Source organism: Centroberyx affinis, unplaced genomic scaffold, assembly GCF_046629955.1.
Source record: "Centroberyx affinis isolate AG114_WGS23_722 - 3 ecotype Tasmania unplaced genomic scaffold, CSIRO-AGI_Caff_v1 ptg000254l_1, whole genome shotgun sequence".
Taxonomy (NCBI): domain Eukaryota; kingdom Metazoa; phylum Chordata; class Actinopteri; order Beryciformes; family Berycidae; genus Centroberyx; species Centroberyx affinis.
In genome coordinates this window covers 22,884-49,730 of record NW_027278936.1, presented here as the reverse complement: position 1 = coordinate 49,730, position 26,847 = coordinate 22,884, and the positions used below count along the sequence as shown (strand labels likewise).

The window sequence follows — 26,847 nt, the reverse complement described above, 5'->3', positions numbered from 1 at the left end:
TCCCAGTGAGAGTAGCCGACCCACTTCCCGCCTCGCATGGTAACTGGTGGTGGACCGAGCTGATGAACTAAAAATGCCCCAACAGAGACGGCACACACACCGCTTCTGCTGTGCATTCAACATACTGTAAAAATATCATCCTACACATACAAGGAGCAAACAAGCACACACAGCACACTTGGTTTTAATGTTTAATTCCACTTACATGAAAGCACGTAACCAAATAACATACTCAAGTGTTTAACTTTTGTGAATGCTTAATTTTGCATCCCATTTTTTTTTTTTTTTAACTAAGTGTTACATAATTTTAAGAAACTGGCACTACTTTGTGTGTAGTGAATGGTTGTAGTGCAGCTTTCTACAAAGTGCTACTTTTTAAATCAATTAATATGTAGCATTGTTTTAGCTTATTTGCCTTTTCATGATGAACTTCCAATAAAGGTAAATATAACTGCAAACCACCTGGTACAAGCTAAATCTTAAGCAAAAATTGCCAATATCAACACACTCTTCACCCTCACCCCAAACTACTGAGAACCACATACATTCCAGGTATCAAAACAAGGAGACAAAGGGGATAAAATACACAAATAAAAATACAAAACACCTGAATAGAAAATAGTACAAACTAACAACATAAAAGCAAATGGACAAAAGGTATTCTCTGCACTGCTGAAAAGATAAAATATCAAAGTTACAGTATCAAGCCATTTTATCAAGTTGTTAAGTTAACTTCATTTCTTAGGTTGTCTATACCTTGTCGTCATGGTGTGGAAAATTACAGTCTGCACAAACTATCAACCATAGTGGGACCATGGTTTTGGCAAATGGAATTTCAAACATAAAACCTTTCCAATTCTAAGCCCAAATGCACACTGAACCCACTGATCCATGACTAACGTATCTTCAATAAAAACACTACCTGTCACACTGGACATCTGAGAGGGCCGGATGGGAACAGACCCTCACCGAGGTAAATATCAAGGTGTTGTACCATCTTCATTCCTTCTGCCATCTATATGATCACTGCTGTTGGATGAAACCTAAAATTTAGTCAAATGGCCTCGGTTTCAGATTGCCCCGTCCATTCTTCCACTTCTGAGTTTTTACTATGGGCTTCCAATGGGTTTTCTGGACCCAAGCGTCATGAAACCTGCTCTACCTGTAAACCTTCAGTTCAAGTAAAAACATAAAAAAAATTTTTTTCTGCAATAGCAGTAATTTGCTACAGTGAAGAAGGTTAAAGACCACGGGGCGGATTTGGGTCTGAAGGGGGGATTTCATGTTGGCTTCTTGGTAAACCACGGACGCGGGTAAAACACATCAGTTGCTTCACATGATGAGTAATGCTCAATAAAAAACAGATCAACTAGTTCATCCCATCCTCTGTGGCTCAGAGAGGTGCGCACGCACACACACACACACACACACACACACACACACATCAATGTACCTGCACACACATACTGTATACACTGTGAGTGAAGTGCAAACATACATACATAGCTGTGCATGTATGTGCGCACACAACCACACACACAACTTAGGCTGGTGAGAGGTAAAAAAAGGTCTTTTTTTTTTTTAACAAATTTGAAACTCAGTTGTTCTCGGTCGCCTCCTCTGTCTCCTCCCCTTCACCCTGGGCGTCTGACATCCACAGCTGCAATAAAGCATGGGACACAGGGGATTAGCGTACAGTCGGGACCACAGGAAAACCTTTGCATCTACAAATATGCATGAGGTTCCAGAGGTAAATATGAAAACTCTGCAGAAAGTGAGATCATCAGAGACGGTCGAACTTTACAGGCAGGCAAATGAAGATGACACTCACTGTCAGATTGTCACGGAGCAGCTGCATGATCAAGGTGCTGTCTTTGTAGGAGTCGCTGTTCAGGGAGTCCAGCATGGCGATGGCATCATCAAAGGCCTGAGGGTGATAGAGGCAGCTGTCAATACTACTCAAACCAGAGTGTAGGTCTCCAAAACGGAGTGCAAATCCACCAATAAGAGGGCATAACTACTGACAAGTTGAAAGACAAAGAGAATGGCCTGAATAAATCAAAGGAGAGCCACAACACAACAGCAAGCAGGTATTCAGGCTTTAAAGGTAAAATAAAATCTGCTTGATACTAGCAACAATTTTCATAGTGAAAGGGACATTGATTCAATAAGTTGTGTGGTAGTCTTGATATATGTACAATTGTATGATTGATATATGTACATTTGTATGATTCAAACACTCAAAGTGACCATGTAAATAACAGAATAATAACAGTAACATAGTACTGATCCCCATAGGGAAATTTGCTTCCCTCTTTCAGGGAGGTGAGTGTGCAGGGCCAGCTCTTTGATCTCGTAGGGACCGACTTGCTCAAGGACACTTCAGCTTCTCTCTGACCACTAGGCCATCCTGATGTCCACATTTACACATTTATATAACAAGGCACACCCATATTCACCACGCTACATGAATTGCACCAATTTAATGACATTTAGTGTTTTAGAAGAAAAATAAACCAGGGAGACAACCGAAAATTGACAGATCAAGAAAGAGCGAAAGAAAGAGGGAACAGGAGTGACAGATAAAGACAAGCTGACTTATAACCCAAGTAGAAGCTCCTACCCCCTTGGCCAGTTTGCAGGCTTTCTCAGGCGAATTGAGGATCTCGTAATAGAAGACAGAGAAGTTGAGGGCCAGGCCCAGGCGGATGGGATGTGTAGGCTGCATGTCGCTGCAGCTGATGTCAAAGGCCGCCTGGTAGGCTTCCTGGGAGTTACCGATGATGGCTGCACACAGGACACAGACAAAAAAGACAGCAGATACTTAAAATGGGAAAGACACGATGATTACTGTGTAACTGCCCTGGATAGAACTACACTCATGCACCATCTGTGTGCGCATAATGGTGCATGTTATTACTGCACAAACCTGCTGTTGGAAATCACAATCACCATTAGCAATGTTCACACATATTTTGGCTGTAAAACAGCAATAATACACTTATGTAAAAGTGAACTCCTGCAAACATGAGACCCAAGCCCTACCTGTGAATTCAATCAGCCAAAACCAGTCATTTGCCAAGGGTGAGGAAGGTAAAATATTCCAGTATTTAAAAGCAGATTTTGAAGCAGATTATTTCAGCATCATGAAACACAGACAGCAAAGACAATAAAGCTGCCATTACCTTATGTTATGCATGACGAATTATAATGAATGGAATCAAGACGAAATTCAATTTGGTGTTTGGTAGGACTGGTAATGTTATTCATATGATCTAGGACATTTGATTCAATGTTTGTTAACATTAACAACTCTGCCCAAGGTCAAGCCATAGAGAACTATGGCTCAAAAACCGAAGTGATTGAGACCACCCGGGGGGATTAAGGCAGGATTTTTTCTGTAAATGTGCTACCAAAAGCCATAGTAAAAACTACAGAACAACCCCAGAATGAGAAAGGAGAAGAAAAACATCACCCAGGCAGACAGTAGCAGTTTGGGTTGCCACGGCCACAAAAGTGACTCTAAAAATGCCTCCTGGCAACCTGCAACAGCCAGCACCCTGGTGCTGCTGCTGTTGCTATGGCAACCCGGCAGCAGCAGTGGCAGCAGCAGCCCATGTTTAGGCTGACAGTTGTAGGTCAAGGGCTGTGAGTGTGTCAGTATTCTGGCCACAGACAGCACCTGAAGTAAGTTGGCCCATCCGCCCCAAAGAGGATTTGAAGGACCATTCATCAGAGCACAATCATCACTTCCTTTAACAGATATGTGATGGCCTATCGCCATAGAAACGAAATTATCCCCTGCTGCGTGTGCTATCCGACTGGGTTGCTTTTCAAGCGATGGAAATGCTCGGGAGATGGATGGAGGGAGTCTATAAGCAACCAATAACCTCAACTGTACACTAGAGGAGTTGGTCAGTCAGGAGGGAGGATAGTTCTCAGATCAGGGTCTATCAGACACACAGTCCGCAGCACCACACTGAGTTCCACAGTCAACCAAGAGATAACCAAGTGAGAAAATGTGGCAAGTTCACAGTACATACAATATTTAAGTCACAATACTGTCACAATATCAGAAAAGTTCAAATTTAAGCAGTTGTGTGACATTTATGGCCGTAAACGTTAGGCAAGGCTACTCCTTTTAAAGAGAAATAAACACCAATAATAGAATTCAGATATGGTATTTATGATATTAGACAATTGAATACATTTTTGTGAACATAAACACAAAATCGACAGAAAAGCCAGCAACCAGAGAAACAAGGGTCTAATGTAATGTTATCAAGGGACAAAACCTAGAACTGCTCTGTTGACCGGGAATTAAAAACTGACTTTGAGGGGTCAGAATATTTGTTTGAGCATTATTAGAGAAGCAGTCAGATCCTACTGCATCATCAGCCAAATGAGTTTTATTTTACTGTAATGATAACAAATGCGAACCATAGAATGTGACCATTTCCCTGTAAAATCACTAGTAATGGTCTTTCATTCAGTGTAAATGGAGCAGCTCCGAGATTAGTTTCTCAGTGATGTCAAGATGATTTTCTGCCCTGTATGCAGCCCTTTAATGTGGAATCTCCACATGGTTTTGTAATGGAGGCCCAAGGCCAGTGCAGTACAGAGCAGATGTACCATATGAGGGGTGAAAGTGTGACGTATAGCCCTGAAAGTATTCTCAGAGATGATACAAATATAGGAAGACTAAGAGAGCCTAGGCTAAAATCAAGGGCAAAAACAGGGTTAACACAAATAGCTCCATTGCCAAGTGTTCAAGGTCAAATGCATTGCAATAGGGTTTTGAGAACGACGCATGGCTTCCCGAAGTTGGAGCTTTGCCCTGCAGCAAGTATTCAATTTCATTTCATTAGACATGGGCTTCATGTTGATGCAGAACTTGCTTTCCTGACCTAAATTAGGCCTACATAATGGAGATGGAGGCGTCTCGGTGTGGGAATATTAATCCGGGGTCAGTTTTGACTTTTGGATCATCAATGAGATGGTAATGAAGCCCTGATGAAGCGTCCTGGGTCAACAGCAGGGGTTGAAAATGAGACGCGGCGCCTGACAGATGTATCACTGTACTGATTTTATCAACTGACACTGCTGTTTGGATATCGGTTTAGACTTATATTTCAGCAATAAAACTATAGTTTAAGCAGGTATACATATCACTTCCTTGCTTATAATTATATTTTAGAATGGTCAAATTTACTGGAAAACCATTCAAAGAAAATGCAGAGGATAACAATAACTTCCCTCCTAAATAATTGAAACTGCTACTCTAAATTGCCTTGAATAGGTATAAGCAGGTAAAGACAACAAGGAACAAGGAATGCGCTCTCTGAGAACGGAAACCCTGTTTGTCGATTAGATGTGTCCAGGGAAACAGAGAGGGTCTGCTCTACTCACAGGTCTTCTCCTCTCCGGTGGCGACCTCAGCCAGGTAGCGGTAGTAGTCTCCCTTCATCTTCAGGTAGAAGACTTTGCTGTCGGCTGGCGTGGCTTTGGGAATCAGATGGTTGTCAAGCAGGACCTGGGGGTGAAACATGTGCAACTCAAACTCAAAGCCACGCACAAACTACACCAATAGGGACGAATCAGCCAATCAATTAACACAACAATCAGGTGACAGTGGTGTTTGAAGCAAGTGTGTTCATGTGTGCAATATGACCCTGTAACAGAATATCCTACACGTTTTGGTTTTACGTTCACAAGTGTGTATATGTATCCAAATTATCCAGATAACATTCAAATATCTGTCCACTGGAGGCTCTCATTTCCCACCAGTCTCCTGTTTCTCCACATCGCGTATGATCCCAACAACGAGCTAGTCTAACAGACAAAACAACAACTGCTCTGGTACCTCAACCACTTACAGAATGTACACTGTACTTCAGGCTTGAAATGGAAATGAACACTAACCCTCAGAAATGCTGACAAACCTCCCTCTGAAAGGCCTTTATTGTGGAATACTACTGTGATAGCAACTATTTACACTGTTCCACCTGACATGAAGAACATGCTGACGGAAAACAGTCTTTTTGCAATTACCCTTCCCACCACTAATTATATATGTATATACATTTGTAAAAAGCACTGCACTCCTTAGGCTACATAATGAGATGTATCTACACTAATCTCCCTATCATTACAATAGAAAAATTTGCAAAATAGCATTAGTGATGAATTGAACACTGTCAACACACAGTAGATGGCAGCAGATTGATTGTACCAGGGTCCTTTGTTTCCTTAGGGCCCCCATATTAAAAAGGAGGTGTCCATAACATTATGTTACACACTTAATAGCCTAACTAAAATAATTTGGGTTAATACTAGGCCAAATGTTGCATTTAGGCAAAATGATTTCAAATGTAAGACAGAAATACTGCTGTATTTAAAAAGATAACATAACAGGTGAGGCAAAACAAAATGACCCAATGGGAATTTGTTTCATTCAGGTGGGTTTATAGTCTGCAAAAACATCTCCTTCTGTAACTCAAATTAAATCCTTTTTTTTGTTTTGTTTTTTAACAAAAAGAACAAATATAACACTTACAGCTAAAAAAAAAATACATTTAAATAATGTTTTGCAGTCATCTATTGTCAGCCTTGTACCAAAAAACTAAACTGTAATGTTAAGATATTTTTTTCCACTCTCCAATTTAACAAAATTTAACAAAATAAATAAATCAAGATATTAGTGATACAACATTGGGTCAAAATTGTGTGCTATACACCACTTATAGATCAGGCCTTTAAACGTTCTTGTCATAGTAAGCCCAAACTTTTTGTTTGATTTGTTCTCATTCTGTGAGAAGAGTCCATCTAATGGACTCTTCAGTCACATGTGGTCAGGTGTTGTGTCATAAAAACATGCAAACAGCCAAAGTAAACTGTTCTTCTTCTCAAGGGTTATGTGGAGGACAGGGACCCTGGGAAGCTGTATCTGCTTGTCCATCTAAGCAAAATATGTATAAACACAACATATTCCTTCACTGTCATTTATTTAAGTAATAGCAATATATTCAATCAATAGCAAATATGTGGGATTTTCACATAGAAACTAAAACTAAAACAACATTCTCTTCCATTCCCCATATTGAAGCATTGGCATTTGAAGTCGGTTGTCTTTAGTTATTCTATTTAGCAAAAGTAAGCTAAATTTTAGAGAGCTTGTATGTTGGTTCGCAATCATGGTTTGTTCGCTTTTTAAAAAAATATAAAGAAGCGTGGCAATTAATCAGTGAGAAAGTGATGATGCAGCCGAACAGATAGATGTGACTCAAGTAGGGCTGGGCGATAATTCAATATTATCGTTTATCGTCTTTCAGTGGAATCATATCGTGATGATATGAAGATATTTTGACATCATGACACACATTTCTGCTGTCTAAATTGATGATGACAAGCAAATTTTACTTAAAAACTCTGATAAAATGAGGTATGGTAGGAATATTATTTGAATATTTCTGTTTTGTTTGACACCACACCTAACATTGCCATTCGGATCAATGAGATGAACATTAATTCTATTATTTAACATGATTTTGCATACATGAACCATATCGTGATATATATTGATATCGAGAAAAATCCTTATGATTATCATGATATTGATTTCAACCATATCGCCCAGCCCTAGACTCAAGCTGAGCTGATCAGCCATATGAATAACACATTTGAATTATACACTTGAGTATCAAAAAGCTGAATTGCCAATTTTCGTTGAATGTTTATCTTAGGGTACAAAGAAAATTGGAAGTGGTTCCAATTTGAAATCCCTTCTTGGTTCCAAAGCAGAGTTTACCCTGTGGTTTCCCTCACAGCAAAATTCAACATTTTAACAGCCAGCTGCTGCCTTCCTGCTTCCCACCTTCCATCCCTCCCTAAAGCCCTGAGATTTCTCCAATCCTCACCAGAAAATACCCATCTCCTCTAAACCATCCAAATCTTTCCTTCATTTTGCCACCTCCCATTCTCACCCCTCTTCCCACTCAAACATTTACTCCCTTCCTTCCACCCATCCATCCCCTTGGTCCCTCTCCTCTGCTCCTCACCAGCACGTCATTGCAGATCTCCTTCAGCTCCTTCTCGATCTTCTCCCTGTACTCCTTGGCCATCACGGCCTTCTCGCTGCCCTCGGACTTCTGCTCCATGCTGGACACCACCCTCCAGGAGGACCTCCTGGCCCCCACCACGTTCTTGTAGGCCACGGAGAGCAGGTTGCGCTCCTCGTTGCTGAGCTCCGAGCCCTCCTCGGTCACAGCCTTCATGGCTGCGGCCATGTCATCGTAGCGCTCGGCCTGCTCGGCCAACTTGGCCTTCTGTACCAGCTCCTCCTTGTCTGCCATGGCTTCTGTCTGGGCTGGGGAAGGAAGGGCGGAGGAGAGGGAGCAGGGAGGGACGGGTCAAATAGGACAGGAGAGGGAGGAGGAGGACAGAGGAGAGGAGGGGGAGAGGGGGGGAGGAGAGGATAATTTAACTTGGATGAATCAGTACATTTTTAAGAACTCGGACAAAAACCCCAATAGGTGTATTTTAAAATCCTTTTGTAGCATAAGACAATATCAAAATGTCAATCTGGAGTGAATACTTTGAGCAACTACCTTCTAATATACTTGAAGAATATTGAAAATTCAAAATGTTAACACTTTTCTCAAAAAAATAAAACATTTAGCGCAGATGAAGTGGGTGTACCCATTGTTCAGGATCAGTTATATTATTTACAGCAATGACCCTGTCACAGTGTTTCCTTTCAGGGTTCAGTTTCTCACAATGCTTGGGATAATCATAATTGTATTTTGGGTGTTTGTGAAAGCTCTTTACATTGCATCTTAATGGTTTTTTTGGATACGAACCAACTTGGCTCATCAACACTCTGGCACAGTGTGAAATATATTGATATTGATGGCTTAATAATTCACTTGATGTCCAAATCCTTAGCAACACAAGCAGCCAAACTAATTATATATGTATATAAATTTGTAAAAAGCACTGCACTCCTTAGGCTACATAATGAGATTTATCTACACTAATCTCCCTATCATTACAATAGAAAAATTTGCAAAATAGCATTAGTGATGAATTGAACACTGTCAACACACAGTAGATGGCAGCAGATTGATTGTACCAGGGTCCTTTGTTTCCTTAGGGCCCCCATATTAAAAAGGAGGTGTCCATAACATTATGTTACACACTTAATAGCCTAACTAAAATAATTTGGGTTAATACTAGGCCAAATGTTGCATTTAGGCAAAATGATTTCAAATGTAAGACAGAAATACTGCTGTATTTAAAAAGATAACATAACAGGTGAGGCAAAACAAAATGACCCAATGGGAATTTGTTTCATTCAGGTGGGTTTATAGTCTGCAAAACCAGAGGCAAGGAAGCTCACATTCTGAACCAAAAGAATGGTGAACAATAAATTGTATAGTAGCCAATCAAATGGAGTCAATACTAGTCTTGTTCTAATCAATGGACATGTCCCAGGGCCAGGTCACCCCTGCTGACACCCAATACACAAGCTCATTTCTTAGAGGCATCTGAGCATTTCTATTTAAGCATTTCTTTCTGCTATTCACCAACTATGCACTTAGTATTGTCTGCATCCCAGGATAGCTGCAGGAAAAAAAAACTGCTGTTGTAGTGTATCATTAAAAAAACTGTAACTGCAGATCATTGATCTTCAACTCTGTCCTGTACAGATTAATAAAACCTAACCTGTGAGTTTAATATTTTAAAATGTGTATTTTAATCCAGACCAGCACACGGTCACCTGTGTTGAAGCACCTTTCTGAGGAATGGCTGCCACCCAGCTTCACACACCTGCCCACAGAGCAGCCTATACTGTATAGTACTGTAAAATGGGCAGGATGGCCCCGCCGAAAGAAAAAGAAAAAAGACTAGTTGGCTTTAAGATTTTCTGTGGTAAACCATCATTGCACACAACCGCTGTAGAAGGAAAGAGAGACCTAATAATAGTCTCACTGACTCACTGAAACTTGAATGGAGGGAGGCTAGTTTAGTCCAACGTGAACGCCCTTTTTCGTTTACCGGTACAAATAGGACAAATCTTTGTTTTGCCACCAGTTAAGTATTAAATCGCGGATGCTTAGTTCACGGTAGATGATGTTGGGCATCCGAGAAGCGTCCTCTATACGCAGTAAGTTAAAGAAATAGATGAGCAAAGTGCATCGGCGATTCCCATTCAATAAGCGCCAAACAATGACTGAGCCTCGGAGCATCACTGATTTCCACTCAGAACCGTTAGCAGCTTGTACCGGGACACACGACGAGATTACGCGCTTCCTCAAATCAAACAGAGCAAACTAACGGTTCACCGTCTAAACTATATTTAATTAACACCGATAAATAAATGCAAACTAACCTCTGTGTGGAGGAAAACGTTGTTGATCCCGATCCGGCTTCACAGCTGATGATCTTTCCTGCAGCGTCTCTCTCCCGCTCGCGTCCACGGGGTTTCCCTCCAATCAAAGACACAGCAGCAGGGACACACTGGGACGAATGACGTCAGAGGGGGCTGCCAAGGCAACCGGTGGTCTCTAGAAGGGATACAGGCGATTTCAGGAAGTGATCTCGTCGTCGCCATAGTTACAGTGGAAGAGTCCTGTGGGCCTTTCTACTGTGCGCTAGCAGCTGTCCGTTGCTATGGAAACACAGTGTCTCCTGGAGGGGGGTAAGCTAAAAGAATAGGCTTTAGATAGGACATTCATCAACTGATTTCACAGTCACTACAACTGAAATGAAAAACTGGAAATATATTACCCCCTCACTCACACACAGAGCAATCTGCATTCTGTTTACAGTGAAATCATTGTGAAAAAATAAGTCAACCTGTGACATGATGACTATATAGGCTATATAAGTCATCAGCATTTTCTATTTGATTCATTTTTTCCTAAACATGTAACATAAACTTGAATACAAATGGTTTATCTCACACTATTCATAGTATTCCCATGATGTCACATGCATTTCCTACCAATATGGCGCTTTACAATGTACACAGCTCATTGGCTGTGTTTGTCATTTCATTGTAATCACCTGTTAATTTATTACAATCACCTGTTATTTTCCTACCAAGATGGCCATGTGGTGATGTAACAGAATACTATGAATAGGCTATGATACATAAACACGCTGTAAAGCAGATTCCCTTACCTATTACATCTTTTCCCAAATTATAGCTGTCCCCAATCACATTTATATATAGCACCATTTACAGACCCAGAGAGGTAACAGCCACAGATATAAGTGAATGAAACTAAATGAGTATCCAAAATGAATGGAAGTCAATGAAAATTGTCCCCCCAAACCAACAAACTAACGTATGGAAGCTCTCCACTTTGTGGCCAGCTTAAAAATCACCATTAGGGGAGACACTAGAAGGAATGAAATTAGCTGTTCCAGCTATAATATATTGTAAAAAAATTACTGAATATATTTCTACATTGAAGATGGGCCTTGGTCCCATTGACTTACACTGAGGTGGGTGGAGTTTCAAGTTGTCCTGCAGCCAGACAGTAGAGGGTAATAGAGGGACTGTCTCTCTCAGGACTTCTACGTTAACTTTAAAAAAGAAGCTAGTTTTGGATCATGGCAGAGATGGCAGAACCATATGTATAATGCTGTTACTATAGTGGCAAATATGGTACAGAACCAAAACAAAGTTATTTTCCTCAAAAACTGTTCATCGCAAAAATGTTAATTTTAGTTTTGGTTATAAGCGGTGCTTACAGTTTGTGAGCAATTTGGTCCAAATCATCAAGATCATGGAAACAGAAAACAGAAACAGATCATGAAAACAGAAAGCCACATCATATCCTGCAACTTTTTCAGTATCGCCAATACATTGAGAGCAGATTCTGGTCTGCAGTTGTTTTCCTGTCTTTGCGATGACGTTTCTGCTACCTGGAAATTGACACTTTTCTGGTCTGTGGGATTCTGATCATTCACCTAATTTCATTTAGTACAAATGTCCCCTCTTTTTCCTGTCAGTCCTGTGCTCTAATTCAAACAGGTAGGCCAGACCGCACAAAAACACCTTGTTTTTACCACAACTACAATAAACCATTGCATCGAGAAGGAGATGTAGCAGATGTGTGTGTTTTTGGGAGGTGGGCATTTTCTGTGAATGAACATGTGGTGTTGTTTTTTTCATTCACAAGGTTGTACGCTGCAGATGGAAGGAGGAAGGAGGTGGGTTATGTGTGAGGAGACAGAAGAACAACAGAGTGTGGGCTCTGACTCATTCACATCCGCTGGATAACCTGCTTGAATCACTGGTTTCGATGAAAAGACAGCATGACTATTGGCTTTTTAAACCATTCAAAAAGCCGAATATCCAGAATGAGTGAAATCTATCTTATTTTCCCTCCCGTGGTTCAAATATGATAAAGAACATGTAGCCTATTTTGTGACTTAAAGACTCAGTACACAAGTCCTTTCAGTTATTGTTTGAGCAGAACTGATCCATTTGGGAGGAGAAAAGGGAGTCGAACGCATTTTCTGCTGCTCGTGTGACTTATGCCTCTTGACAGGATTGATTGTTTTTGTTAATTAGAGTCACACAGCTCTGCAGTTTGAGTCATTTCCTGCTGTCAGCCCTCCAACGGAGATATGGCTTCCATGACAATAGGTGTCAGCTTCATCATCACACCCTTGATGTATTTGTCTAATTAGAATTAGAATATCAGTTTTGGAGATATGACACTGGTATCCTTTGCCGTCGCTTGGAGTCACAGTTTCCATCTGCAACCATTTTCCCATTGAGTTTAATTCATTAGAGGAATACAGTATATGTAAATTAGTCAGAGTGATGACAAACTGATCAGAATCAATGGTGATCTGTGAGATTCTTGTTTTTATTTTCTTTATTTTGCCGATATCTTTTGTGTTAAGCAGTCATTGCTGTGCTGTTTTTGCACTACACTTCCATCACTGCTTATGCCAATTTCTATTTATTAAAAAATTCTGTTGCTGCTTCCAGTAACAGAAAACACATCATCCAGTAACATAAAACACATCACTTCCTCTGCGTCAGAGGATTTTTCTCTGGAACGGCCTACCAGACACCGGGTGTTTACAACAGCAAATGTAGCGAATGTAAAAGCTTTCATGAATTGGGTATAGGTTGAATCAGCATTGTGTTTTATCAGTTGGCAATAGACAGCAAATTCATTTGTATGAAAATGTCACAGATTATTAACATGGCCTCAATGCCAGTGGTAGTTGTAGAGCATCCTCTCTGTGAGGAGTTTTCTCCCACTCAGCCGGAGGTTCAGGCTCAGAAGGGCAAAGTGCAATAGATACAAACATTCATTATTATTCATTCATTATTACACATTTATCCCAATAAATATGCTTTATTTGCACACTACTGTATATAAAAATGTGGATATTTTGCACAAATATCTTTTTGATCTCTTCTTGTACATTCACTATATTTTCCACCTTATCCTTTTTAATTGTATTAGGATTGTTTTTTTCTATTTGCACTGTATGTGTTGTCATGGTGTTTTTATTGGGCCTTGCTGCAACCTGAATTTCCCTCGTTGACAATGAAGTGAGCTGAATTTAAATCAGTTATATTTACCCACGCCATGTATCCAGTGTTTCCAAACTGACAGGGCAATATCTATCACTACTCATGAATTGTTTGCACAGCAGGACAGGCAACAGCATCATGCCAGAAAAAACAAGATATTTATGCACCTGTAAAAATGGCCAGTTTGCCAATGGTATCAAGACATGTTTGCCTATCTGATAGAAGACTTAAGTCACTGTTGTACTGTATCTGTCCATTAAGAACGACTAGTCAGGCTTTCCTTGGTCTGTCTCAGAGATTGGAACAGTTTTTAGCTCTCTGTCAGTAGTTTTCAGACAGGAACGATTCACACAGGCAAATTCCAAAGTGGGATAACCCCGACTTTAGCCCAGGGTTAACCCCAACTTTTCAGGATTATCCCCAGACAACTGTTTAAAACCAGGGTTATCTGTTGGCTGTGTGAACAGGGTTAGAACACTTTTGTGTCGCTTGTGTGTTGTCCAATCAAATCAAACTTCTCCTTCACAATGTTGCTAAGCAACGATGCATGGCATTCCTGGGCTGAAGTGTTTTTATTACCACAGAATATTCAGACATGTATGCCCTGGGCTAACAAGAATGCTGTGTGAATCGTTAGCCCTGGGCTAAGAGTTAGCCATGGGTTAAATGTCTGTGTGTGAACAGGGGTTAAGCTAACCCTGGGCCAACTGTTAGCCCAGGGTTAAGATAAACCCAGGCTAAGAATGTGCTGTGTGAAAAGCCTGTGTTCCTTGGGGTAAGAATTGGGGATCCAGAAAGTAAGGATTATGTAAAAACAGTCAAAAGTAAGAGGTCAAGTGAAAAAAAACTATCTGTTCTTTTGGCGATATTAAGACACTTGCAAATAATTATGCAAGAAATTTTTCTTTGTATTCTACTAGAAAATCTGCTAAGGCCAAGCTAGATGATGGCTAATGCCCTTGAAAAGATACTCTGCTATGTGGTTACCTCAAAAGCTTTTGGCATCATTTATCAATTAATGATCCATTTACATGATGTGAGCAGAGCAGCACAGAAGTAATAAGAAGTAAATCTGGAGAATAAAAATATGTGTCCAACAAAACCTTGAAATCTAGAGAGGAAAAGTGTAGTGAAACATGACAGAGAAAATAAGAGCACAGGCAATGCTGAAAGCACACAAGTCTATAACGCACTTGAGAAAAGGAAGGCCAGATCGAGTGAACTCTTTCAAAGAACAAGCTCTATAAAAAGAAACACTATGAAGAAACTTTATCTGTGTACGACTTGCTCTATTCAGTTTCACCATACATCCTGTTTCATATAATTACAACATGATGATCTTTGTTACGGAAAACAAAAGCTCACCAAGAGGAAAAAGCAGATATAAAACAAAGTAAAATTTATTAAAATGTTATATTACATCATTGGGGCATACATTCATTTCCCAAGCATACAAATGTTGCCGACAAGCTCCGGTAGAATTTTATTCGCTTGCAAGTCATGTTGCAGCTTGGAAATGGCTGGCAAGATTTCACATTTTTAAGACCCAACATAAATTAATGATTAGCTAGATGAAAGATTACAGCAAAACAGAACAGACAGGACTATGAATGAAGTCAACTGATGTGACAACAAGCAACACAATCTCCTCTTTGATTCAATAATACCCAACATTCAAAGCAAAAGAAAACTGAAGGACTAATAAACTAGATTTGTTCACATTTTCCATTCATTTCACGGCGACAAACCTTGAATTAGGAGGAAAAGGTTTTTATTTTTATTTCAAAAAGTTTTGTTTTTTTCTCCCACCCGAGCCAAAATCCTTGTTTTGCGAGGACACAGTGTGTTTACCTCATCTTACTAAAGAGGATGAGAGAGAGAGAGAGTGGCATGTTAGCTGCAGGGCGCATTTCATTCCTCAGAAGGTTTCAGATGATGTACAGAACTAGCAGCTGGAAACATTCATATTTGCACGTCATTCTGAGCGTTTGATCAAATTTGCCCTTTACTGAAGAAGCCCCAACAGAGTGACTAGTGGTTTAACTTCAGGTCAGTTACAAGTCTGTTCCAAGAAACCGCATGAATAAAGGGAGAAATCTGCACTGACCACTTGTATTGTTCAAGGATCATACGGGTCTTCGGTGGCCCTGAAAACAAAACCGGCCTTTAGGTTTAGCCCCTATGGATTTATACACAAGAATACAGGACTGGATGGGTGGAAGCATTGTGTCAAAAAGGCAACCGGGCCTGTCAAAAGGCTAAATGAAGCTAACTGTTGCTTGCCGTGTTGCTTGCATCAATCCAATCCTATCAGATTGAGTGTGCAGAGTTGGTGCGGGGCCTTGAGGAGCACGGTTTGGCATCCAGGGTGGGACTCCAGTGATTGTAGCCATTTATGCCTCCACTCCCTCAAGCTCTGGGGGCAGGGGGGACTTGGGGTGCTTGCTCTCGAAGTGCTGCTTGAAGGTTTTTGGGTCCGGCATCTGGGACTGCAGGGAGGGAACATTCAACAAAGTGAAACACACTTTATCAGACAATTTCTGAAATACAGTGATTAAGCCAGTAAAGACATAGCTCTGTCTTAATAGTAACAGCAAAAGGTTTGTTCATATGTGTTCATATGTTCTTTCATGTGTAATTATTATATTTCCAACAGCACTTTAAGGCAACATAGATTGGCTGCTTTGGCTGTTCTCAACAATGGTCTTGAGCGAGATAATGAGCCACGCATTTATAAACTTTCAATATGTTCTTTTGGTTGTGTCCTTTGGTGATTTTCTAAGTAAGTTAGTTGTATTCCCACCTGTTGAGCCAATCCTTTCTTTACAAATGTTAGAAAATGACAAGAGTTTTGAGCCGTGATTGCAGCTGATGGAATGCTGTGCTCAGATCTGTGTTTACACAAGCAGCAGGCTAAAATAACCTCAGGCCCGTTCAGGTTCTAACGTGGGTTTCTGAGATCTCCCACGGAGAAAAGAAGGGGGAAAATCAATCACAGTAAACTGTGACTGTGTGTAACGCCATTGAATGTATTAGTGAGGGATGGGTTAGAAGGAAAGTTGCACAGTGACTCGGGTGAAAAGTTTGGTGAAAGCAGAGAAGTTATGACTGGAAATTACAGGTGGATTGTAGACTAATGTATCACTAATATGTCCACAGTTTCCCCGTGAAGGCAAATCGTGACATCATTTTAACCAGTGATGATGTTAAGATCAGAATATTGCCACCCCCTATGTGCAATGACTAGGTAACATAAAAGGGGACATGCCCCCTGGATCCTCTAAGCTTGGTGGAGTGGAGGTAGGGCAAGTGCTTGGTCAAGCTTGAGCAAAGATGCAGCCAAGAAATACTTAACTATAATGAAGAGAAATGACAACTCTTGTATTAGAATAACTCTTTACTGTCTAACAAGTTGAAAACATGACATCTCAGCAGTCAAAGTATCTTATACGAATCTAAAAAGAAGGCCAATGGCAGACGAATCAACCAGTTTAAAAATAAAAATAAAAACAGTTTCCCATCTTGAGCCAAAGCGTGGCCTCTGAGTTGGTCGAGGCTTGATACTCACCCTACAGACAGCGCAGGTGAACACTAGCGCTGCCTTGGCTGCCGTCTTTTGATCGTGGCCCTTGGCCTTCTTGGCCTCTGCCTGTTTCTTGGCATTCTTCTGCTGCGACTGAATCTTCTGGTGCCCACGCGCCATGCTGCCCAAGCCAAGTGAGGAGGACACAAGAACAGTGGATTTAATGTTTGCTGTTATGCAGCTACACTGTAAACAAGTCAGTCTGTAAAAGCCTGACAACACAGTTCCTTGATATATTATGTCGGTGCCCCACCTGAAGAAGGGTTGCACAGTACCACAATTACTGTGATGAGTATCAGGCATGCAACAATGTATGGTTTATAAGGCAGACAGAGAAGCGTATATTGTTGGAGGCAATAACACTAGTGGAATTCCAGCAAAAGTAGTACCTCCATGTACCTCCATGAATTTTATTAAGGATTAGCTGCTTTGCTGTATAGTAGGCTTTGGTCAGTGTGAGGTTTTTTAACACCAGTGTACCACGGTGCCCTGATGCCTGATGTTATGTTTTTGAATCCCCCATTAGATTTTAGCACTGCACTGATGCAAGACTCAAATGAATATTTAGTGATTGTGTTACTGTGTTACCATCAGTCTTTTGGTTTTCTGGGGAGAAACCCTGTATGAAGCGAGATAAGAGCACCAACACCTGATCAAAGCCGCTCAACTTGGGTCAGGCAAAGTAAACAAGATAAGGCCCCAGTCTAACTTGGACTGAAATGCAAGTGGCTCTGGTGAAACCAAAATCTTTTAGCAGGCAGGCCAACAAAACATTGAGTCACATCAGGGTATGACTAATCCCTTCCACATCAAACCAATCAATAGAAATACTGGTTTGGGAGCTGGTTCTTAATTAGAGGTTTGTTTTTTTGGGGGGGTCAACCTCTCTTACACAACCATTCCGGTATGGATTTTGTTGTGTAGTTTAATAGGCTAGTTTTCCCTTGTCCTGAATGTGCTCCACGAAGGGCATTGCCAATACTATCCTACCTTGATATAGCTCGAGTTCAGTGTGCAAACTTAACACGACTTGGGTCAATGTTAGCAAACTATCCAGTTAACTTACAACACTGGCGAAAGAGACAGCTAAATGACCCCGGACAGTGCAGGGGGAAACTACTCCTGCCATGTGGAAATGGAGACACTCGAGGTGGACGGAATGCTTACTAGCAACGGATATAAATAGAGTCTGCTGTTAGTCTGCAAGCTATTTAATGCTAACATGCTAGCTAGCAAACGCTAATATCCTACATCCTTTCGTTTAGGCCAATTCTGGTACGCGGGCTAAGCAGGTCAGTAACTTCTAACACCAGGACGTTAATGAAACCAGTGGTTTCCACCCTCGGGTCCAGGAACTACTAAAGGTCCTTTTTCCCCAGCAAAATGATTAATAGTTTAATTTCCGCGTGGTTTCATTATCTAGATGTTAGTACAGTAAGAGAATGTAGAAAAAAAATTGTATTCTTCTCCGAGGTTTCACTCTCTCCACCGCCTACAGCACAGGCAGACAACAAAAATCATCTGAGGTTAGGGTCCTTGGCTTGGGACGAAATCTTTATCAAATGGAGTCTGTGTCGTGGTCTAAAGCGTATCTATCTATGGCTCCTTGACATGAGACAGTTTGGGAGCCTCGTTTAAGCTAATGTTAGCTAGCGTTAGTGGACAGGATCCTGTGGTACATCCTTGCTAGCTTGCTAGCTAGCCAGCTAACCATATGGTGCAGTTCGCTTCAACCTACGACTCTTTAACCTCCTAAGTTAAAGAGGGGCGTTACCTGCGATATGTTTAGCTACATAATAGCAATTACAAAAGCGCAGTAGTTCTTACCTTATAAAAGTGAGAGTATGTGCCGTTTAATTGAAACCCACACACAAGTGTGACAGCTGCGCTGAATACCAGTACCTTATAACCAACGTTACGGCAACTTGTGCCGCGTTCAGTGGACTGCCGTAAACTGGTAAATTCACCGGTCTATTTTGTGAAGATGTGTCTGGGTTAAGTTGTACATGGCCTAGGCCTACAACAAAATGTAGTATTATTCTCAACAAATCAGTGTCACCGCTTTGATTTTTATCAAGTGAAAGGATGACGAGAATATTGGATATCAATATATGGATCGCTATGGATAGCTATTTGGTTACCGTGATCATTCACAGGAGAGGTAGGTATGCCGATTTTTGAGGATGCATTTACCAATTTGATGAATAATCGAAAGGTAAATTGGCAAGTAGCGTAGTACTAGCGTAGTGGAAGTTTTCATATGGTAGTATTGCTCGCATGGAGCAATTACTTTTTTGTCTAATCAAATAAATATTGGGCTCGTTCATTAGTTTGCTATTATAGGAGGAGTCATTGAATGCGCCGTTGGCACCGGGCAGCTGATCTGAGCTCACTGTGCTGCACAGACTACAGAGTAGATGTTACATGACGACAATGTCGCCCCCAAGTGGCGGAGTTTGGTCAGCACGTTTCCACACATTAACCTCCAGTTCTATGAATCAACTGCAAAGCCAAGACAGAGGTATGATGATGTTAGAGGATGTTAGGCTGACAGAAATCCTTATGACATGAATTTATCAAACACAACATAAGAAGTATGGTATCAAACTGATGTAAGGTTTAAAATATGATCTTTTAAGGAGAAAAAAACATAAATTAAAAGGTTTCTGAAAACATAATTGATTTATGTTGGTGATTGTTTTCTTTATGATAATCACCAACTGGAAGTCATGGTTACCAACCTTTTTATTACCATTACATTGCTGGGCATAATGCTACTGTGCTGATCCAGTCTTCAGGTTTCCCAAAGAATGATGGTTACACCTACTGGAATACAGGGGCTGCAAATTGTGGCGCTTTCAGTGAAATTATGCATTGATTCATTTCAGTCCAACAGAATTGTTTTTCTCCCCTAGCTTGTGTTTTGGCCTTGGTACAAATCGTGCAATAGACAAAATTACACAAACATGCTGGTAGGAATAGAGATTTCTGAACTGGAGGGAGTTTCTGTGTTTCCTAAGCTGAACAACTGAAGAAAGAGGAAACAACATTTCCAAAGCATTGGCACCTTTATTAACACACCCGTATCAACATTTTTTAGAACTGGTACCTCCATCACACTCCTTCACATCTAATTTGATAAATAATGATGAATGGAGAACAAACAAGTTACCTTGTTATTCAAGGCTTGTTTGCCTTCTAACAGACAAAGGAGATGCTGTGATTTCCTCAGTCCTGCACCTCAAGTCCCACTTAAACCAACTGACATTATTTCCTTTTGCCCGCTGCAGTCTGACCTTGCAGCTGTGTTTTCCACTACAATTTTGAGCAAACTACAGTCAGCTTTGTCTGAGAAAAAACCCTCTGACTTGGCCAGTTTTTAATCAAATCTCTGATACAGCAGTACATAGTGCTTAGGTTAAGTTTCTTAGGTTTGTGAGCTAACCGAACATTTTTGACACATGCTTATTTAGGTGTGAAATTACATATTGGCTACAATGCCATGGGACTATGATGCACAGACAGTGTGCTTGCAGTTACAGCACTTGTGTTATGTGGAAATTTGAGAAAGACTTTGTACAAAGATAAAACGGTTTTATGCATTTTATGTTGTTTTATGTTGCTAATTTTGTTTGTTTTTTTCATTTTCAAAGCTACTGCAGAGGAAGTATTTGGTGTCAGGGATTATATGAACAGTAGGACTGAAACAATCTAATTCACTTGGCTGTTTGATCTAAATAGAATTTCCTTCCTGTATGTTCTTGTAAAAAACGCTGACATTGTTCAAACCGCAGTCTGTTGCAAGACAACTGATAGATCTAATTTCTTGGTCTTTCTCAGCAACCACCCACACGATGATGCACGGTCTTCCCCTCATCCAGTTACACAGGGTGCAGACGATATTAGAGCTGTGAGTTGGGGAAAAAAAATGCAGATTGAGCATTTCACCATTTTTCTGCATCAGGCTGTAGAGACAAGATATTGGATTTCTATCTCACAGGAGTTGACAGTAGAGTGTGTTATTCTCTGCTGCACCCTAAAAGCAATAATAAGGCAAACACCTCCACCAGGCTCATCTCCACCTACGCCTCTATTTCTAAGGACCTGAACAAGACTGCGAGGAAGCATTGCTGCTCATGGACCCTTCATTATGAGTATCTTTTTGAGTCAGCTTCTTGTATGGCTATACGCTTACAATGGAGCTACCATTATCCTATATGGTCAAACTCTTTTCACCCACTTTCACACCAAAACACCTGAGGATGCTTTCAATCATCTACACAGCTCACAGAATAAAGATTAATTACCTGCAACTCTAAGCTTGTGGTATATCTGCTGGGACGTCCATGCCGATTCACCTAATAATCCAAAGTCTCTAGTCCTAAAATATGTTAATTTGATGAAAAAAACACAACAGTCCATTCATCCTCTCCTGGTTACAACACAAACAGTGTCTATCCATTCAGTGGGCAGTCCTTGAAGTCCAGCCAAACCCTCAGCTCCTACTTTTTTTTTTTCAAATACTGTGCCAGTTTGTTTGTTGGCTTCGCTGATAAAAGCTGTACATTCATTTAAATATTCAAGCCTTTTTCTTCATTTTTTGCGTTTTCTTTTAGCCCTTTTCCAACTTTCTTTGGGTTTTTTAGCTGTACACATCCAGTCATTATTTGCATTGTGCATTTAGTATCCAAACCACAGTACACAACATCAACTCCAAGGTATTAGTAAGTGACAAAGTCCTGTTACCTCAGACTAACACTAGGGGGCAGGTGTGGCAGTCTTATGAGAGGGAGAAATCAGTGAAGCATCAAGTTTGCATCATATTGTGACTGGTGGTCAGCGGCCACCGGCAGACTCTTCATCTTCACTGCTTGACTTTCGCCCCGGCTCCAACTGGTTCCCCTCCAGCAACATGCGACCATGAAAGCTGAACACACTCTCCATGACAAAGATACTGACAGAAACACAACACTAATACTAATAACAGTTATAAGCAGGTAATGATCTTCACAAGCCGAGAAGAAGCTAGAATTAAGGGAAGACTTGAGGTCTGCTGGCCTGTCTGAACTATCTAACATTACTATTATCACAACAATACAAATACTGCCGCCTTATGACCCGCACAGACCATAATGTGGTTCAGACGACCGAAGTAGATCTCATTTATCTGTCCCATCTTGGACTGCGGCTCATGCCGGCGGGTGGGAACAGTGGAGTCGTTCACCTTCGCTCCATATTTGACTACATTCACCTTGTATGGAAATGAACTGCAATGGCAGTTATCTAAAGATGGACATGGTAGCTGACAGGCCATCTCTGTGAAGCAAGGAGAGAAACAACAACAAGAATCATAGATGGTTAAAAATGTTGTTTTCATTTGTCTATTTGTTTGCAGGCTGTGATAATTCACTGCATTTGGATGGCAGAAATATTAACAAAGTCAACAGTTAGTCGAAGTAATATCCTCTTGCCTCAATCCTGAAACCAGTGTGTGTGTCTGTGTGTGTGTATATATGTGTCTGTGTGTGTTCATATGTGTGTGTGTGTGTCTTTATTTATGCATTTATAGTCATTACAGGACTCATATTCCTGTAGAAAATACTCCTGTCAGTTAGGTGCTGTGACTTTCTTGCTAGAAATCTTATCATTGTGAGAAAAGTTTCCAGCCAGCGGCGGGCATTGTGTTCCCACCCCCCCACCCCCCTCCCTGCTGTTCACATCATAAGAAAAGAGAGACAATCCTTCTAGTCTTTTGTGAAAGGGGGAAATTTCTCTCAAGAGAGAAGGATGCGATTATGCTTTCAGAAGGGGGCATAAACCAAAAAAAAAAAAAAGTTGTTATGACAAAGGCCACACATTGCTCAAGTTCCCCCACCCTGGAGGTTGTTGTGCAGTGACTTGCTTGCTGGGCTGGGGTGGGGTTGTCCAGCCCGAGGGCCCGTGTGAAAACAAATCTTCCAGGTGTCAGCTATTCAATAGTGGAGGAGAATATTATCTGGCTGTCCATTGTCTGTGTGAAAAAGCAGGGGTTTGCCGCAGACAGCCTGCCATTTTTCCCATTTGGTTCCTTTTCCTCCTGCCACAAGGGCTTTCAGGTTCACTTTCGGCTCAACCCAGCCTCTGGTTTTGAAGGATCCTATTGTCAGAAACTGTCTTTAGTAGTTTTGAGCTGCTTGCCTTCACTGGTTCATATGTGTAGATATATGATCAGATTTATGAGGTCAGTTACTTTTGAAATGATAAATCGGGGTCAAGAAACTGCCATAAGAGACAGATATTCCACGCTAGCTTGGCTCCTGAAACTTGTCTGGCAACTAAACTTTAAGTCTGTAGATCCAAAGAGTTTACAGAGAGAGAGAGAGAGAGAGAGAAAGAGAAAGAGAGAGGAAGTGGTTTGACCTCCTCTCTCTACAGGCTGTTGAGGGAAGAGGAAGTTGGATTTCATCTTCCCTGTCAGCCACTTCCTCTCCTCACACCAGCGGCTCACTTTCCCCTCCTCCTCCTCCTCCTCCTCCTCCTCCTCCTCCTCCTCCTCCCTGACGGTATCCCTCTTTTCCAAACCAACAGGTTTCGCCACAGTCCAGTGCTGTCGTCCCCGTACTACACCACCTTGACAAGCCACAATGTTGCCAGACCAGTTGGGCTGTACACAATCCATGACACAGTCACAACACAGCCACACACACCGGGAGCTTTCACTGCTGTGTCCAGAGGCCTTGTGTCACATGACACACACACAGGATTTTGTGGGAGCCTCTGACCTGGGTGTCTATCCGGTGCATTCTAGGCAAGCAAATGGAGAGATTTTTGATCTGAAAACAACTGAGGAGCCTGAAGCAGTAGAAAAGCAGCAGTAGGAGAAAACACACACAAACCACTGCGTCAACAAAAAGTAAAACCACCAACATCGTAAAAAGCTCAATAGTCGAGGGGTGGAAGATGGACCGGTTGGGGACAGAGAGGGGAAAACGGCTTCTTCTGTAAGGCCTGCCAACAGTTTCCAGCAGTGGGAAAGAAGTCAAAACAGAACTTTGCAGTACAAATTAAGTGTTTATTTGCCAAAATGCAATGTAAATGTTCAATTCATTGTTTCATTGTTCAATAAACTCGTCCCCATAAATGGCCCTAAAAACAAGATCAAGGGGGCAAAAAATGCCATCTGAAATTTTAATCTTACTTAATTTCTTACCCTGACACACACACACACACACACACGCACACGCACACGCACACGCACGCGCACACGCACACGCACACACATATATAGGTTAGGGTGAGGGTTGGAGGGTTGGGGTCATACAGGGCTGACAGTGAGGTCTGACAGCTCACTGACCTGCCTGTCAATCAACAGCAGCACCGCAGATCTGAAGCTCCAATCACATATTTAGGCCTATATATCGGATGGTAAGTAGGTATACAATTTGGAATAACAATATTTTTTTTTCACCTTTCCAATACTGCTTCAGCATCTTCTGCTCAATAATCACATTTCCAGTCATGACCTAAAGTGTACCTGGAAACAGGGAAAATATTTAATAATACACTCACTGTTAATGATGTAGCCTATATATATATAAAATAACAGGCTGTATTACTGTATTATTATCCCAGCCGCCACTTTTCACCACTACTGTCCACCCCCTCCATCTGGGGTGCAACAAATACGACCTCTCCCTCTCTCTCTCTCTCTCTCTCGCACATACACACACACACACACACACAGTCTTACTTATGTCACTTTTGGGGTATTTACATAGACTTACATTCATTTCCTGGAGACTTACCCTAACCCTAACCATAACCACTACTTGCCTAAACCCAACCTTTACCTTAACCTTAACCTAACCCTAACCTTAACCACTGACCCAAAAATCTACTTTTTACCAATTGGGGACACGGCTTTTGTCCCCAATTGCACAAGCCGTCCCCAATCAACTGGTCTTAAGTCTGGTGTGTGTCCCTGAAAGTGACTTAAGTCATACCCCCCCCCCCCCCCCCCCCCCGCCCACACACACACACACACACACACACACACACACTCGTGGTCTTCTCTTAGCTGCCAAACAGGTAGACACAGACACCCAATCCCAGCCAAGTCCGGACAAGCAGCTTCTCCCAGGGAAAAAACGCCTGGTATGTAGGGATACACCTTTCACCTCTCTCACAGATTGGGACATACACTCACACACACTCACAAACTCACACACACACACAAGGGAAGGAATTCTGTGGCTCTTGGCCCCTGACTTACCGGTCTTGCCCATGCCTGCCTGTGGTGGGTTACACGGTAGTCCTAGCACTACTTCAGCTGTCATACCGCCACATGGCAGACATTCCAGTGAGCAGAAGTCATGTAGAGCCAGGTACAGATAAGAATAAAGCTTGAACATCACCTTTATTTTTTGCCAAAGCTACCAAAACTTTCCTCTCACTGAGTTTTGTACGTAGAGCTAATCATTAATAGATAAATGTGGCATTAAAGTTGAACAGAAATGAAAATATGCTTGGAATCCATTCGCTATGCATCATCTATTTTTGGGGAATTTATTCATTTTATGCCGGTATGTGACCCCCCTATCCAAGGACTATCATCTCCATACCAGCTTAAAAAGTGCCAAACAAAAACTGAAATATGTCTTTCTCTCTTTTCTTCTCTCGCTCTCTCTTTCTTTCTCTCTCTGTCTGTCTTTGGTGTTTGGAGAGAAAAGGACCCCACCTGTATTTATCTAGCAGCTCCATTTACACACACACACACACACACACACACAGCTTAGAAAAAGGCCCAGGTGCTCTCTAAAACAAATTAGACAAGGGAGGACAGTGATCATCAGCGGAGCACACAAATACACACACACTATAGACAACACTTAAAGCCGGTTAAACTGAATCCGAAGCCTATTTTTATATTTCCATACAAGAGTGCCCTAAGGCATTCATAAGCAAAAGCCCACATTGTGCCATGCAAACACCATCATAAAACATCAAACCAGTTTGTTTGGAAATTGCATCCCAAGCGTGGCAAGTTTGTCTGTTCTATGGTGAAGCACTTTGTATTGCAGCTCTATGTATTAAATGTTGCTCAGTAGCTTCTATATCTTGGTTTTTTAATACAAATTCTACATTAAACCATTGTATCGATGATTAAAGTGGTGACATCTCTGTCTGGTGGTCTGGCGGTCATTCTTCTTGGTGAATAACTCTAGACTGAATCTTGAGGCTGGCATCTTGATCAAAATTTGATGACACCCATGCTTAAAAAAAATCAAGGAAAAAAGAAAAAAACAAAACAAGGCAGAAGGAGAGTATTTAGGGTTAGCAGTCACAGGATATTAGTGGATCAATTTGAGTCCCACCTCAGCAGTGCCACCATTGTATCACACACACACACACACACACACACACATGCACACACACACACACACACACACACATTGTTTGCTCTGGCAGGGTAATCCCAAACACTGAAATCTCCCCATACAATGGCTTCATTAAGGGGACAATAGCATTGTGTGGACTAATGACAGGGCTCCTCCCTGCCCTCTGCTCCGAGACCATCTGAAACAGAGACACGCACACAGAACAAAACATTAAATCAGTGGACATGCGGTTGTAAAAAAAACAAAACAAAAAAAACCCCACAATTTGATAAAGCAGAAGGCACTAGAAACGTAATCTCAGTCTATTGACATCCAGG

At 41.4% G+C, this 26,847-nt stretch overlaps 2 protein-coding genes across 4 annotated transcripts; both read right to left on the bottom strand.

Annotated features, from left to right (window-relative positions):
• Positions 1-202: 202 nt before the first annotated feature.
• Positions 203-12,275, bottom strand: LOC139666155 (14-3-3 protein zeta-like). 3 transcript variants are annotated; one of them, XM_071545295.1, is made up of 6 exons: positions 12,255-12,275; positions 8,058-8,336; positions 5,410-5,533; positions 2,624-2,787; positions 1,832-1,927; positions 203-1,660 (listed from the first exon to the last, which is right to left on the bottom strand). In XM_071545295.1, the coding sequence occupies exons 1-6, from the start codon at positions 12,273-12,275 to the stop codon at positions 1,598-1,600; spliced, it is 747 nt and encodes a 248-aa protein (XP_071401396.1). In that variant the 3' UTR covers positions 203-1,597. The 3 variants fall into 3 exon arrangements, with proteins under 3 accessions (XP_071401396.1, XP_071401381.1, XP_071401389.1); XM_071545280.1 differs by lacking the exon at positions 12,255-12,275 and adding an exon at positions 10,391-10,463 and having other exon boundaries at positions 8,058-8,365; XM_071545288.1 differs by lacking the exon at positions 12,255-12,275 and adding an exon at positions 10,391-10,441 and having other exon boundaries at positions 8,058-8,360.
• Positions 12,276-14,889: 2,614 nt separating this feature from the next.
• znf706 (zinc finger protein 706) lies at positions 14,890-19,087 on the bottom strand. The gene is made up of 3 exons (XM_071545219.1): positions 18,981-19,087; positions 17,139-17,274; positions 14,890-16,059 (listed from the first exon to the last, which is right to left on the bottom strand). The coding sequence occupies exons 2-3, from the start codon at positions 17,271-17,273 to the stop codon at positions 15,964-15,966; spliced, it is 231 nt and encodes a 76-aa protein (XP_071401320.1). The 5' UTR covers position 17,274; positions 18,981-19,087; the 3' UTR covers positions 14,890-15,963.
• Between the last annotated feature and the right edge of the window lie 7,760 nt (positions 19,088-26,847).

Bases quoted from the DNA above. Each gene is read 5' to 3' on its own strand.
- LOC139666155 (XM_071545295.1), bottom strand. From the start codon at position 12,275: ATGAGTCAGAGCCCACACTCT. The intron at 8,337-12,254 runs GTTGTTCTTCTG...GCAGACAAGGAG, and splicing joins TGAGTCAGAGCCCACACTCT to GAGCTGGTACAGAAGGCCAA. The intron at 1,661-1,831 runs GTGAGTGTCATC...GCTTTATTGCAG, and splicing joins TGCTCCGTGACAATCTGACA to CTGTGGATGTCAGACGCCCA.
- znf706 (XM_071545219.1), bottom strand. From the start codon at position 17,273: ATGGCGCGTGGGCACCAGAAGATTCAGTCGCAGCAGAAGAATGCCAAG. The intron at 16,060-17,138 runs GTGAGTATCAAG...CCCTCCCTGCAG, and splicing joins TCACCTGCGCTGTCTGTAGG to TCCCAGATGCCGGACCCAAA.